Source organism: Anoplophora glabripennis, unplaced genomic scaffold (assembly GCF_000390285.2).
Source record: "Anoplophora glabripennis isolate ALB-LARVAE unplaced genomic scaffold, Agla_2.0 scaffold606, whole genome shotgun sequence".
Taxonomy (NCBI): Eukaryota; Metazoa; Arthropoda; class Insecta; order Coleoptera; family Cerambycidae; genus Anoplophora; species Anoplophora glabripennis.
Window position 1 is genome coordinate 265,105 of NW_019416913.1, and position 15,523 is coordinate 280,627.

Sequence of the window (15,523 nt, forward strand, 5' to 3'; positions counted from 1 at the left end):
TAATTAATAATAAATTTGGAATTTTAAGCAACTTCCGCGCAAAAACTTTCGCCACGTCTACCGAAGCTTTAGCCACCTCGTATCGAAGGTATAAGACGTTTATTTGACAATAATTATTGTAAGATATCTATAGACAAAAAAGCAGCTTTGTAGATTGTAATTTAATCCCGGTATGAGTTATTATTCAGAGCGGCTTACAGTGAATCGGCGCAGCGACTGCGCTCGGGAGATCGTGCATTCCATTGCGTCTATCAAAGCTTTGCACCCTTAGATGATCGGTAGACTGTTTTTTTTGGTTCTCTTATAAACTAAAGTATTTGAGAAAAAAAATTCAGCCTTGTAGAAATAAGTCAAAAAAGTTAATTTTTCAACACCTTGCGTGGGTGGTAGACCCTTGATGGCCCCCCTTCCGACGCGGTAGACTATCACTATACTGTATTTTTAGGTATAATTGATCACTCTAAAAAGTTTCAGCCTTGTAGGTATAAGGCATTTAAGTATTATTTATTTACATGTTTAAAAAATTGTTACTAACGTTTGCCCCCACATTGGCGCGGTAGACTGCCGTTCCGTTTACTTACGATATCAAAACAACAAAATGAGAAAAAATCAGCTTTGTAGGAATTGGTGCAAAATTTCTGTCGCTGCCTCCCGGACTATGATGTTGAACTTGTGAACTTGTGTCAATTTAGTCAAGTCTGGTGTATAGTCAGTCGTTTTAAGACGAATACAAGCAAAAAATAAGTTATTTCAAGATTGACGTGCGCGCAAAAACAAAGTATGGAATGTTTTTTTTTTTTTCAGTTCCTTTATTACATGTTCTTGCCGTACATGCCAGAGTGGCTAGAGTTTTAGCAATGTGGCCAGCATGGATGACGTTTCAGCAGCTTTGCGGACTGCCTGCTAAAGTTCCCGTTACAGCCTTAGCACCTATCGAAAGAGAAGTACCGCTTTTATTAAGGGATCCTATTGCCCTGCTTTTACAATTCGTATTATTGCTACCATTACATTTAGATCAAAGTAAGTATTCATGTAATTTGAAATTATACTACCATTTTTTTTATAAAAATTAACCAAATTATACAGGGTGTTCCTAAATGTCGCAACGGAAAACTGTAAATTCCTCTTGAAAGAAGAAACATTTTTTCCCCTCTTCCATTTTTCTCTCGGGGCTTTTGTTTTTGAGATACACGGGTCAAAACTTTAATTTTTTTTTAGTTTTTTGCCAATATCTTATGAACCGTTTGAACTATGGGACTCAGCTTTTGTACACACATTACCACTATTAATAGCTACTTTTTTTGCACCCTTCTCGGATCCATTGGACGTGCCAGTGGTGGAGATTTTAAGGTATCGTAAGGGTTTTTATCCCCTAACTTTTACATCATTGGACAAATTGACATTTGAAGCGCCAATGAATTTTGCAGAATAAGAATTCCCTTGGTTCATTGCTCTAAAGTTAACCGTTTTCAAGAAAAATAACTTTTTATGAACAAAAACAAATATTTTGCTAACGTTGCTAACTGAATCTTCAATTCAAAAAATAGGTGGTAATAATTAACACTTTTAACGAAATTTAACAACAGTAGCTTTTAATAGTGTTATTGTGTGTACAAAAGTTTTGACCAGTGTATCTCGAAAACAGAAGCCCGGAGAGAAAAATGGAAAAGGAAAAAAATTTTTCTTTCAAGAGGAATTTACAGTTTTCCGTTGGGACACTTATATAGGAACACCCTGTATAGAATGGATTACATAGCGAGTGTTGTAAAAGTGAGACTGTTTTCAATGTGCACTGGGAAATTTTATATTTTTTGCTACATAGAAATGCAAACAAAGTTGGGAGGGTTGAATGTAATGTGATACAACAAATGTGAATGTTTAAAAAAATAAAACTTTTACTTTGTATTTTAGAAACAGTTAGTTCTTATTTTTGGTTAAATAGTCACCTGTACAATTTCATTGATAGAATATTACAACACCGTGTATTAAATTTGATGAAAAAATCATTTCTTTTTCAGCATATTTCACAACAACCGTTCAGATGGTTTATAATCTACTATATTATCAAGTAGTTGCCCAAGTTTCCTGCGGACTTACTGGAGCCGAACGGGCCAGAGCAGCTTCAGGTGCCACCGAAGGTCGAATAACCAACCTCTGTGACTCATTGAATCTCATTAATGAGTGTCTCGGTCAAACCGATTTGTATATGGAAGATGATAGTGAGAGTTGCAGTGGAAAAACACAAGTGAACATTTTGGCTCTAGAGCAACAGGTTAGTTTATCTTGAATCATGTGCTGTGGATTATTTTTATTAAAATTAATTAAATTGTTTAATAGGTTCAAAAGTTATGCTTACTATTTCTTCGAATAGCATCTCTACTTAAATATCACCTATACCAGCAACCGCTTCCGGATATCCGTGCGGCCCAGAGTGAGTTTGTCCGTCTAGTCTATTACCTCGAATTAGTAACTGAATCGATGGATTGGGGATGTTTCAATGCCTCAGTTGCTTTAAATTGGCCCTCGAACACTAATATGTTTACTGATTCACCACGATCTTGGTGTAGTCAGTTTGCATCATTTATTTCTAAGAGCCAGATAGCTGCTAGAAGTTTTTTGGTGGACCAACATATAGTGTGGCATCCGCCCAGGCTATTACAGTTGCCTAGGGAATACGAGAAAATATTTACGGTAAGCGAGAATTATTAAATAATTATGTGTACTCCGACTGCAGAATTCATATAATTTTTGCAGAATTCCATTCTGTTTAATTTAATCTACAGGTAATTTAAATTGTGCATGGAGTACAGGTGATGATTGGATGTCCGAAGAACTTGTATATTTAAAATGAATACACACATACACCCTTGTTATAAATAGTAAGAAATTTAGTACAAATTTAGTTGTAAAAATCTAAAATTTTTGCAGTTTTGGCAGTACCTAAAATGTTTTCAATTTTATTCTCGTAAGCAGACTATTATTTATCAATTAGTGGAAATTTACTAACTTTTCATTCCACGGCCATTCTAGATAGACGTCTTCTAGATATTTAAAATGAAGCAGAAACTGTCTATACTTTACAGTCAAAATTGTAGAGTGACTCAGACATAAAATAAAAACACTATTACCATAAAGCGTATAATATATAAAATGATTTTTATAACAGTTCAATATTATTCATCTTGTATTAAATGTTGTGTCGCTCTCTATGCATATCGATAGGATCTATAATCATCTATAGACTGAATTAGTGAACGTCGATCTATCTTGTATCTCTGTCTATTGCATTTATAGGGAAATGCTTTTTAAGTGGGTGTAAATGTAACGAGCGTTCAAATAAAAACGTGGTCGAAGTTGACTCTGACACATTGGACGTAGGGAGTAGCTTATAGCGACCAACTTAACCTCATTTCTCAACGAGCTGTATAGCAGCTGTCAGTTTCAATAACGTTAATGACTATATAACTTTATTTTAAAGAATAATCGTGATAACAATAACAAACAATTAAAGGAGCTGCGGAAAGTGTCCCCCTCCTTGTTATAACAATAAATTAAAGCAGCTGCTGAAAGTGTCCCTCTCCTTGTTCCAAGCACTTTTCACACCTGTTCCTCAAAGAATTAAAGACATTTTCTAAGATGCTCGGGGTATTGTTAATTTCACGAATCTTGTCTATAAGTCGAGCCTGCAGATGGTTTAAATCAGGAATAGGCAGTTCAAAAATAGTGTTTTTAAGGTAAGGCCACAAAAAGAAATCACACGGCGTAATATCACATGACCTCGGTGGAAATTCATGTTCAGCATTGAGACTTATTAGTCGATTTTGGAAAACTTCCCTCAACATATTCATCGTCTCGCCTGCCGTATGTGCCCTTGCGCCATCTTGTTGAAAGTAAAAGTTTGTAATTTCGTTTTCTTCCAGCTGGTTAACAAAAGGAGCGATAATTTCTTCTCTATACCTTTGCGCAGTAAGAGTACCATTAAAAAAAATAGGTCCATAAATCCTCCTTCGATTGAGAGCACACCAAACTCCAATTTTTTGAGCGTGTAGAGGGCCCTCGACAAAAAAGTTATATGGTTTTTCAGAAGACCACATTCTCATATTCTGTGAGTTTACGTAACCACTTAAATGAAACCAGGCTTCATCAGAAAAAAAGGTGATATTATGAAGTTCACCGTTTTTCTTCAGCGTTGAACCTCCTCAAACCCCCTCCTAATTCTGGAGCCAATGACAAGTTTTTGTCCAAATTTTATAAGATAATAAATAGTTCCCGAGTAATAGATCAGACTGTTTCACTTCTAATCTTTGGAGGATCGTAGAACTCTTGGAAATTCATTTATAAAAAAAATTTCATTTTTTATTGAGAAAGCAGCCTCGAAAATTCATCGCAAAATCACCATTACACCTTATATTACCTGAAATATAATAAACAATTACGAATATACTTATTAACGAGTATATTTATTATATTTAACCAAAATTAGGCCATTTAATATCATTTTATAAGTGTTTTATGTTTATATAACATTTTATACAAAATATCACTTTTAAGAAGAACCCTATATTTGAAAATTCATTACAAAAGTGTGAATTTTATTTTTATTTTTTTCAGTATTACCATGAACGACCTTGTAGTCAGTGCCACTCTGTAGCACAAGAAACAAGTATATGCTTACTATGCGGAACTATAGTATGCCTTAAACAAAACTGTTGCAAGCAACAAAATGTATGCGAAGCCGTTGCACATGCTGCAGAATGCGGAGCTGGAACCGGAGTATTTTTAGTAGTTACTTCAACGTATATAATCGTTATTAGGGGACACAGAGCTTGCCTTTGGGGATCATTATATTTAGATGATTTTGAAGAGGAAGATAGAGACCTGAAGTAAGTAACATTTCATTTAGTAATAAGATTTCACTAAAATATATTTAATTTAAATATGTTATTTAATCGCTTTTATTTTTTTATAAATACAAATTTTAATACCAGTGTCTATACTACAGAGCTTTCATAAATAATTCGAAGCCACGTGACTGCCGTGCTTAGGGAACCAACATCTTTGGGTCACCAATAGACCTTTTTAGTAGTGACGTAACATACGCCAAATAATAGGCAGCCCCAAAGTACACACCGTTATGAAAATTTTCTCAATATTCTTCCCGAACATGCGAATTAGGAATAACACGTCTAATGTTAAATTTTTACTTTATTTAAATTTAAGAATATTTTTTTGTATTGTTTTTTGTAAGTTTTAAGCACATTAGTGTATCTATTTTATGAAACACGTTAGTTGTTCTTAAAACTTCTAAATCCTTGTAAAAATAAGTTAATTTGAAGTTGTTCATTTCTATAGTATCTATGTAAATAATAAACAAGGGTTAGGCTCGATCTGTACAATTTCAACTATGACTGTTTATTTTGTATGTTTCCTAGTTACATAAAGCAAACAGCTTACTGTTTATAATAATTATTAATTTACAAAATTATAAAACTAAGTAAACAATGACATTTTGTTGCGGGTTGCCTAAATATGTGACGTCACACTAAAAGAGTATATTAATTATTTGTTTACAATGAACAATGACAAACCGTTATGTCTATGTTCAAGATAATGCGATCACTGTTTAGTTGAATAAAATCTCGTGAAAAATGAAAAACAGAATGTAGTGTTTTAATTTTACTGAAAAATTGCCAACATGAAGGAAACAAAGTTACTGGTTAGGTGGCTTGTAATCATTTATCAAGGCCCTGTGTAAATTAACGAAAAAAAATCACAAATCACTTCATTTTCAGTATATAGAACTATCGCCAATATATTGAAAATTTTTAAGTTACAAAATTGTTGATAGCAGGTCTAAATATTGTATTTCATTGACTGTATTCCGCTGACAAAATTGTTGGTGATTTTCACCAAAAATAAGAAAAAGTATATGTACACAAATTCCGCAATTCGTTTTTTAGATATTTAATTTTTTCTAGTCAATCTCATTTAGTTTCCTTGATACTAATATCCTATTTGCTGGTTAGTGTAGATCACCAAACTTAAAAACTTGCAACAATACATATAAACAAAAGTGACCATGCTTTAAGTTACATCTAAATAGTTAAAAGATATGAAAATTATTTATTTTTAATTATCAGAAAATCAAAAATTAGTTGCCAAATGATAAAACAGAGAAGTTGTGTTTTTTAACGAAAAAGAATCAGTTGTTTTGGCAAAAAAGATAAATATTATAGTAAATTATTTTGAATTCATGCATTCCGTCCATCTTCAAAATGTGTTAAATAAATATACTGAAAAAAAAAAGCTAAATAAGACCTGCCGTGCACTGGTGTCTTTTTAATCACCACAATTAAATAATTGCATCTTATTCAAAAAGTGATTAAATTGTTGCACAGGAATTCGCATAACATTCATGATTTATAAACTTGACGTCTAAAATTATCCGTGATTTCAAATGTATATCTTTTCTCGTAATTTCTCAATTATCGTTAAAATATATAGTTTCTGACAAAAATAATTTTAATTTTATACTGGTTATCGTCTTAAATTCCATTGATTAATTTATAAAATATGTGAAATTTAATAACCGTAACAATTTATCGAGCTTTGAATGGAAAACGTGATCGCAAAATATTAATTTTAAACTCTCTAGAGCTTCAAAATTTTTATTATTTTTTACGTAGTTGCAATTTGTTGCCAATAATAAGTATAGTACTTATTATTATTTTAATAAAAAATTGCTTAACTGAAAAAATATTTACAGAATATTCAATTTAAAAAATTAGGTATGGTTGCCATGTGCCAATTCTTAATACGGGCATGAACTTATCACTACTTACAATAGTATTGAACTATACTATAAACTATAACAATATTCAAAATTGTATACTATATTGACGCTTTAGTACAAAAATATGCTATCTCAGATTTCGGTTGGAAAACATGCTATCTCAAATTAAGCTTGAAAAACATGCTAGCTCGGATCTTTAAGTAAAAACATGCTATCTCAGTGTGATTATAAATTTAAGTTTGCATATTGAATGATTGGAACTGTGCATTTATAATAAACTTATATAGTATATTTTTCAAAAAGTAAGGAATATTTATGTTCAGGTTCATTGTTTATTTTATTTTTTTCATTCAACATTTTTCAATTAATGTTGCTAAGTTACTGTTATAAACGACAAAATTGTTAATTAAAAAAATAGAATAATATACAGTTTGCTGCAACATGTACATTACTTGACGTTTTTTGAAATAACAAATTATAAAAAAATAGTGTATACCTTAATATATAAAAATGTTTGTTATTACTAACAATTATTCAATTTTTTTCATACAAGTTTGCTTTGATATCAAAATTAATAGCATACTCTTATCTGATTTTTGAACAATTTTGTCGTTTATAACAGTAACTTAATAAAATTAATTGAAAAATGTTGAATAAAAAAAATAAAATAAACAGTGTACCTGAACATAAATATTCCTTACTTTTTGAAAAATATATTATATAAGTTTATTTACTTAAATTTCTAGTCACACTGATATAGCATGTTTTCGTACTAAAGCGTCAATATGTCCACTGCCCCTCATCTCCCGATCTTCCTCCAGTACTCGACCGCGTATGCGCGCTCGGCCGTTTTTGAGCATGTTTGGAGGAATTTTCCCTCTATTTTGCATCATTTTATCAGAAAATTAGAATATACGTTTTTTAGTATCTACTTTTAAAATCCCGCTGAAAAATTAAAATCGGACCACTTCTTGTTTTACTCGTATTTCGATTCTCTACAAATTGTCTCTTTATAGCATTCAGATTGCTTCCTTAATTTTAGGATTTATAAGCAAAAAACTAAAAAAAAATTTGTTTTTTTTTGCATAAAATGTTCATAAAAAATTAATAAATGGTAAATTGGAGTAGGAAACATATGAGCATATATCTACGGACTGTCTTTTATATGATGGCACAGTCCGTTTGCTACTAGTATAATTTATGGAAATCATGAGATATCAGTATCTGGTCATCACACTAGGATTATTATGTGGTCTAAGATTTAGAAAACATATTTTAATGGCCACTTAGCACTCTGGGAAACAAAAGCATTTTTTTTTGTATGCATAATTTTTTAATTTGGTAAATAGTTAAACACAAGCCATTAAAAATTAACCTTTGCAGACGTGGAAAGCCATTGTACCTCAGCAAAGACAGATACCAACTCCTAGAACAGCAGTGGTTGGCGCATAGATTTGACCATACGAAGAAAACTTGGGTACATCATCGAAATGCTCTCTAAAGCGTAACACCAATGGATTACAATGAGATTTTTATTACTTGTAATAAATATTTTTAATGATGTACATCTATTATTTTATGAACTGTGATAAGTCGAGAATCCATAACATAATGATATTAGTTCACTATTTTATTTCCTTTATTCTTGTAGCCTTTTATGTCATCTGTATATTTTCAACATTGTTTACTATTCTAGTCTATTTTGTTTGTGACTATACTAACATTATATTCTATACGAAATGCGTCACTAGTATATATAATATTTAAAAGTATATAACGATTTTTTTTTGTCTGGGGTGTTTTTATAATTGGGTATATTATATTTAAGTGCATTAGGCAATTTTAATTACTTTTTAACATGGAGGAGTGTTTTTCCTGCCATAGTACTTTGACGTTCAGGTTTTCTTTCATTGGTGAATTTGATCAAGTTTGTAAATATGTCACAATTAATTTTGCTTGTTTCGTTTCTTCCTGAAAGTAATAATGAATTAAAAAATTATTATACGAATAAAAAACATGTTAAAACATTTAGCTACGTTGTATATACTTTTTACTAGTTTCTAAGCTCTTGTTGCCAAGTGCATTAGAAACTATAAAGCTTGTGATACGTAATTCAGTGCTTAGCGAATATACAAGGAAAATCAATTACTTTTTTTTTTGTTTAGAATTTCTGCAAATTTGTTTATAAATAGTAAATATTATCCTTAATTTATTGTATAAACATGGTTAATGATCAGATTAATTGTTGAGAACTTGTTTAGTTATGTGGTTAATATTACTGTAAACAAATAAATAATAATGTCGCAACCTCGTTTGATTCTTCATTTGATTAATAGACCAGGCGGGATCTATTTTGGTGCAGATGGTGGTTGATACAGGGTGTTCCGGAAATGGTGGGCAAACTCTCGGATATTTGCCCACCATTTCCGGGACACCCTGTATAGTATTGCAAATTTTTGCTTTAATGGCTCCAAAATGATATAACAAAACATAATTTCAATTTGTTCAACCCTTTCGCTGCGCAGTATGTCTGAACGTAACTACCGCGCCGTGCACGAAAGTTTATCGCGTGCGAATATATACGTCTGGAGCAGTTAGACCACATATAGTTTTACATTATGTTGTGTTAAATTACAATTTACGATAAATTTTACGATTTTATTTTGAATAAAATGCAGTATATGTACTAAATAGAAACGGAAAGAAACATGAACAATCTTGGTATTATTACCAGTACCTCTTTCCATAAAAATATTTGTCACAATCGGTATAAGCTCACCCGCAAAAATTCGCCTTATCAATTGCAATAACCGAGACTAATGCGCATGGTTGCGAATATATACGGTTTGAGCAGCCTGATCCAATTTAACTATTCATGCAAATTAATCCGTCTGGACCAGTTTGAGCCCTATAAATTTTTAGCGAATATATACGTCTGGAGTAGTGAAAAGGTTAAACATTAAAAATTTGTTCAATATATAAATAAATTTTTAAAATCAAATTATCTTCGAAAAAAAGCAGTATACTACATTTTTATTGAATATAAGTTGATTTTAAATGTATATATACATTTTTAAAAATTAAACAATAATTAAATCTGTTCATGATTTCATTTTATTATAAATATAAAAAGTTTTATAAAGTTAAAGAAATTCTATATAAATTAGTTGAGTACTCACGAACGTGGGAGAGTATACAGTTCTTATACAGGGTGTCCCGAAATTCATGCAACAAAATTTGGTCATAGATTCTTAAGACAACTTTAGGGAACCCGTATTTTTTCTTTTTGACATTTGGCCCCCTCTTTCGAAGTTACAGCCCCCTGAAATCTGCCCCTAAGAAGTTTTTTATACCTCAAAACCATCTACGAGAATCACTAAATTGGGTACACAGTGACGTGGAATCTCACAGTGCTACGCTTTTTGGCGAGAAACCCCCTTAAGACACTTTTTCGTGGGCCCCCTTGTCTTTGGAACCAGAAAAATTTGGTCACAAATTTGAATTTTTTTTTAAATTATTGGCTAGAAAGCCATTGAATTTAGAAACTTTTTTCTCTTGATATTTGTTTCGTAAAACGCAATGTTTTTGAGGAAAATGGCGAATCATGATATGCATTCGAACACATTTTGACATTTCTCTCGAAAACATTGCCTTTTACGAAAAAAGTAGTGATGTAAAATAGCATGCTATTTAGTTTTGGGTGATATATATCAAAATATATATCATTATATATATCAGATGAATTTTGTTAAAAAAAAATTATATTCAAATTAGTTTTTTTATATTGCTATATAATGCTTTGCTGATTAATTTGACACCAAATACATGTCATATATATGAACTGTTAGAAAAGTCATCAAGTGATCTTTATTTTTTTCATATTTAGATTGGAATTTTTAATTTTTTTTTTTTCATATTTACATTAAGACACTTTAGAGTAAAAGTAATAATCTATTTGAAATAGGTTGTTGTTTTAATTAATAAATTCATTATAATTATGATGGTAATGACTTCTAATTTTTGTTGCATACTTAATATGATACAATGCCTGTTTATAAGCAAGTACGCTGTTTATTAGCAATTTAGTTTTATCAACCCACAAATAAATAAAGGGAAATTTCTAGAACAAGAAAATTTAGTCTTTGTATATCACAATAGGTAGTTAAAAAAAATTAAAGATAAAAATTGTAATAAAAATTATCAAAAACTTATGATAATAAAGAAACTGCTTTAAAGTAGTACTTAAAAATCTGAAATTTTAGGGGTGTACTATAGATGGGGAGACCTAAGAGCGTACGTAATTTCAAGTCACCCCTTCCACCCTAGGGGGTGAGGGGTGGTTTTTTTAGATGTACCCTATTCTTTTTGCGATTTTCGGATTCTACGCGTAAAACTACCCCCAGAAACGCGTTCTTGCGGGTACGTTTAAAAGACCACCCCCTCTGTGGAAAGGGTGAGTTGAAATCACGTTCGCTTTTAGGTCTCCCCACTTATAGTACACCCCTAAAATTTCAGATTTCTATATTTATTTTTGACAGAGATGTGCCCAAGAACGATGGTCATTGAAAACATGACAAAGTCCATACGAGGGTGGTGGTTTGGTTTTTGTGCGAATACGGCAAGAACGCGCTTTCGGGGGTAGTTTTACGCGTAGAATCCGAAACTCGCAAAATGAATAGGGTACATCTAAAAAACCACCCCTCACCCCCTCTTCACCCCCTAGGGTGGAAGGGGCGACTTGAAATTACATGCGCTCTTAGTTCTTCCCATCTATAGTACACCCCTAAAATTTCAGATTTTTATATTAATTTTTGACGGAGATATGCCAGGTACCGAAGAGCTACTACAGTCCAACCCAAGCCTACCACACAAGTTTTTAGTTTTAAAATGTAAGGTTAAGTTTGAAATTTGGCTTTAGAGATCTTTTAATATCTCATGAGCCGCGAAATGCGCGAAAGGCGTGGCGTATCCCCATAATTCTTCTAATAAGCACGTTGTGAAAACATTGACTCAGAATTAGACCATGTGCCTCATCACAACTAGAAATGAGCTAAGGCGCTCGGGCATTAATAAAGTCAACTGGCGAATGTTCGTTATATATATTTTTATTGTTTAAATTAAATTAATAAAGAATAGGGCATTTTATTATGATATTTGTAATCGGATCAAAGGCTTATTTACGCTAGAGCTCGAGAGAGACTGTGAATATTAGGTGCAATGTTTTTAGGATGTAGAATAATTTAGGCGACGGTGGGAATTATGTTTCTGCGCATATGAAAGTCAAAGCTCATAAGATTTTAAAACATCTCTACTGATGAAATGGCGGGAAAATTGATATATATCAGCTATTAACATATATATAATAGCTGATATATATCAAAAATTGATATATATCAAAAATTGATATATATCAATTTGTTATATATTTTCACTCACATCACTAGAAAAAAGTATAAAGTGACAAAAAGTTTCTAAATTTAATGGCTTTCTAGTGGACAGATAATTTTTAAGAAATTTAAATATGCAACCGAATTTTTTTGGCTCCAAAGACAAGGGGGCTCATGAAAAATTGTCTTAAGGGGGTTTCCCGCCATAAAACGTTGCACCATCAGATTCCACATGTCATAAAACCCCTGTGTACCAAATTTAGTGATTCTCGTACAACAGGGTTCTGAGATATAAAAAAAGATTATTCTTAGGGGCATATTTCAGGGGGTTGTAACTCCGAAAGAGGGGGCCACTTGGCAAAAATAAAAAATACGGGTTCCCTAAATTTTTCCTAAGAATCTGTGACCAAATTTTGTTGCATGAATTTCGGGACACCCTGTATTTTACATTTTTAAAAAATACTTACATTTTCCTAATGTAGCATCCACGTGTAAAATATTTCGAATAATTTATATTGGAATTTTGAGCCGGAAGTTGAAAATATCTCCAATCGATTCGCCATAGTCCATTCACTATTAGGAGGTACTGAATTTTTCATTGTATTGGATACCCTTAATTTCAGAAGGGGTGGATGGGTGGTCTGAAACACCCTGTATATATTATTTTTTTGCAAACTGTTTGTTTCAAGGTCTTCACTACTTCGCTGCCTTTCTTATTTGAAACATGCCAGCGTTCGTAGCGGCCGGGAAAAGTCAGGTTATTCGTCATTCTTCATAAAAAACGGAATTTTAAAATTATTCATGAGTCAGGGAATTTGATGTTTGCAACTGGAAATTTTGTGAAAGCTGTCCGTGTGTTCCTGAAAAACAAATCTATTTGTGGTTTTGAAAACTTTATAACCTTTAGGTATAAAAAAGATTACAGAGACCAGTCTAGAAAAATTTTAATGCATACAGTAAGTAAAAATGTTTATGTCGGGGAAAACCTGAACAAGTCAGGGAATTCTATATTAATTAAACGAGCCTATTTAAACTACTTTTTTCTTGTCAGGATTTATTAAAAGATCTAGAAGAGTTGTATTCAAAAGTTTTTAGCCTTTTGCTATACCATATTTTAGACCTTATTACTGAATAAGGTATAAATAGTAAGAAAAAAAGAAGAAAGATAAATAATAGGAAGAAATAATTTATTGAAACAAATGAAAATATGAACATTGTAGGTGCAGAACCAACTTTTGATAGACCTGTATATTTTTAAATATTAAACACTTTTAGGATGAAAGTTTGGTAATATTGCAATGAATGCAAATATATTTTTGTGAAATCACAAAAAATAAGGTTCATATACATTTTTCCATGGAATTTTTATCACATTTCTTTGTTCTACCGTGAGATCCAGAATGATTGAACCGTTTATTGAATGTAGCCTGATTCTAACACCATCTTTAGCATTGACAGACAGCCACAGGCTGCGATCTCCAAACACTTCAATCATTCTGGATTTCTCTGTATATTATCCTGCATCATAAATCGGGTCAAATGTATTAATACATAAATTATTATTCATCTTGAAATAATTAAATATTTTCTAGAGATGGGAAGGTCTTATTTCTAATATTTCTTAAATCTTGTTTCTCCGTTTTAAATATTTTATTAATACTAGTTTGATTTTTACATTTCATTTCATTTTCATTTCTACTGGTTTTAATAGCTTTGTTTGAAGAACGAGTTTGAAACGGTTTGGATTTGACACCAAATGTGCATGTCTTGTCTATAACTGATTTTAGATCAAATGACAAAATCTATGAACGCATTCTTAAATTATTATCTTGTATATCATAAAAAAAAATTATATTTTTGCAGTTTATCTTTTATTTTTATTATTTTAGGTAATAATAGAAATTTAGTATTAATAATTAATACAATTACTAATCTTTATGAAATGTGATTGATTAGGAAAATTAATTCTATTCTATTCTTTAATTAAATAAAATTAAAACAATGCATCATATTTAACAAAGTATGTAAACATTCATGGTACATTTTCGAGCTCCAGGTTAACATGTCATTTCTCCGGGTGTGTTTTCTCTATTGAGGAGAAATCGTGATTTCGAAAACATTTTAATAAATGTTTTTGAAATAGAACTTTTTTATTTAATAATTTAAACTACTGCGACAAACTTTTTCCCATAGGATGGTTTCAAGCAATACTTAAATGTAACTTATATTTTTTATTTATAATTTATTTATTTATATTTTTGTTGCAGTTTAAAATATACAGGGTGTCGCGGTAAAATATGATACAAGCCTGTAACTTCTTTATTTTTGGCCGATTTCAAAAATTTTTATTTGAGAATCTAGGGTAAAAAAAAACTATCTAACTGTGATACTGCTGTTTTTATTAATGCAATTCACGGCCAACTAGGACGATTGTTATCACAGCCATCTACATTAACGAGCAACGGAAAAGTTACAAACCGCTGCAGTTCTTCTATTTTTCAAATATTATATCGCTGGAAAGCATAAAAAAATACATTTTTTCTAGCTCATAGCTAACTATTGTTTACATTTAAAAAACTTGAAGTTTGTTTGTTATAACTTGAAAACAAAAGTGTACACGAACAATTTGATCACACCCTGGTAGCACAATCGTGTGCAATTCAAAACAAGTTGTTTCAAGTTTACTTGAAATAGCCAAATTGTGTCAGATTGTTTTGTTTCTATTGCTGAAATTTATATCGTTTCTTATGGAAGATACTTTTACAATACTTGCACCAGACTTAACCAAAAGTATTCGAGTCCAAAGGGGTGAATTAGTATAAGTCAAATACAATATGTCTTACTTAATTCTAATGTAAGTCTGCAAGTCACTTGCTTTAATTTACCTCTTTGTGCTCAAGTGCCCTGAAACAAATTCATTGAAAGCTTTGATCAAGACAATTGCACAATGAATCTTGCAGTAAACCTGATGCTGATTTCAGCAGTAGATACACAGCAGTCTTGTTCAAGATTTTGATACCAGGGCAGTATCTTATTAACACTGCAAAAAACTGACGTAATTTAAAATTTTTTTGTAAAATAAATAGCAACGGAAGAACTATGCGCATCTGAAAGAATTAGCCAAATTCGGATTTTTCTAAATATCTAGTCAGCCATGACCTTTTTTTAAAAAATAAAAGTAAAATTTAATAAGGACCATAAAACTGCACATTTTCCTCATTTAAGCTTTTGTATCTCTGCTACTTTCCCCGATCCCTACACTAAACATTGAAAAAACTCACCCTGTATACAGGGTTACAACTTTCGTCTTGCAATATGCAAAATTGTGCAGAATCTTATGGCG

The 15,523-nt window shown here is 31.4% G+C and overlaps 1 protein-coding gene across 2 annotated transcripts in view; it reads left to right on the forward strand.

Moving 5' to 3' along the window:
* Window positions 1–8,354, forward strand: part of LOC108911533 (E3 ubiquitin-protein ligase Ubr3) — a 209,319-nt gene extending 200,965 nt beyond the window's left edge. For both annotated transcript variants that reach the window (XM_023455676.1, XM_023455677.1), the window contains 5 exons: window positions 805–1,020; window positions 2,019–2,272; window positions 2,338–2,691; window positions 4,612–4,883; window positions 8,177–8,354. In XM_023455676.1, coding sequence (XP_023311444.1) covers window positions 805–1,020; window positions 2,019–2,272; window positions 2,338–2,691; window positions 4,612–4,883; window positions 8,177–8,294 — 1,214 coding nt within the window. In that variant the 3' untranslated portion in view covers window positions 8,295–8,354. The remainder of the gene's footprint in view (window positions 1–804; window positions 1,021–2,018; window positions 2,273–2,337; window positions 2,692–4,611; window positions 4,884–8,176) is intronic.
* The last annotated feature ends 7,169 nt before the right edge of the window (window positions 8,355–15,523 follow it).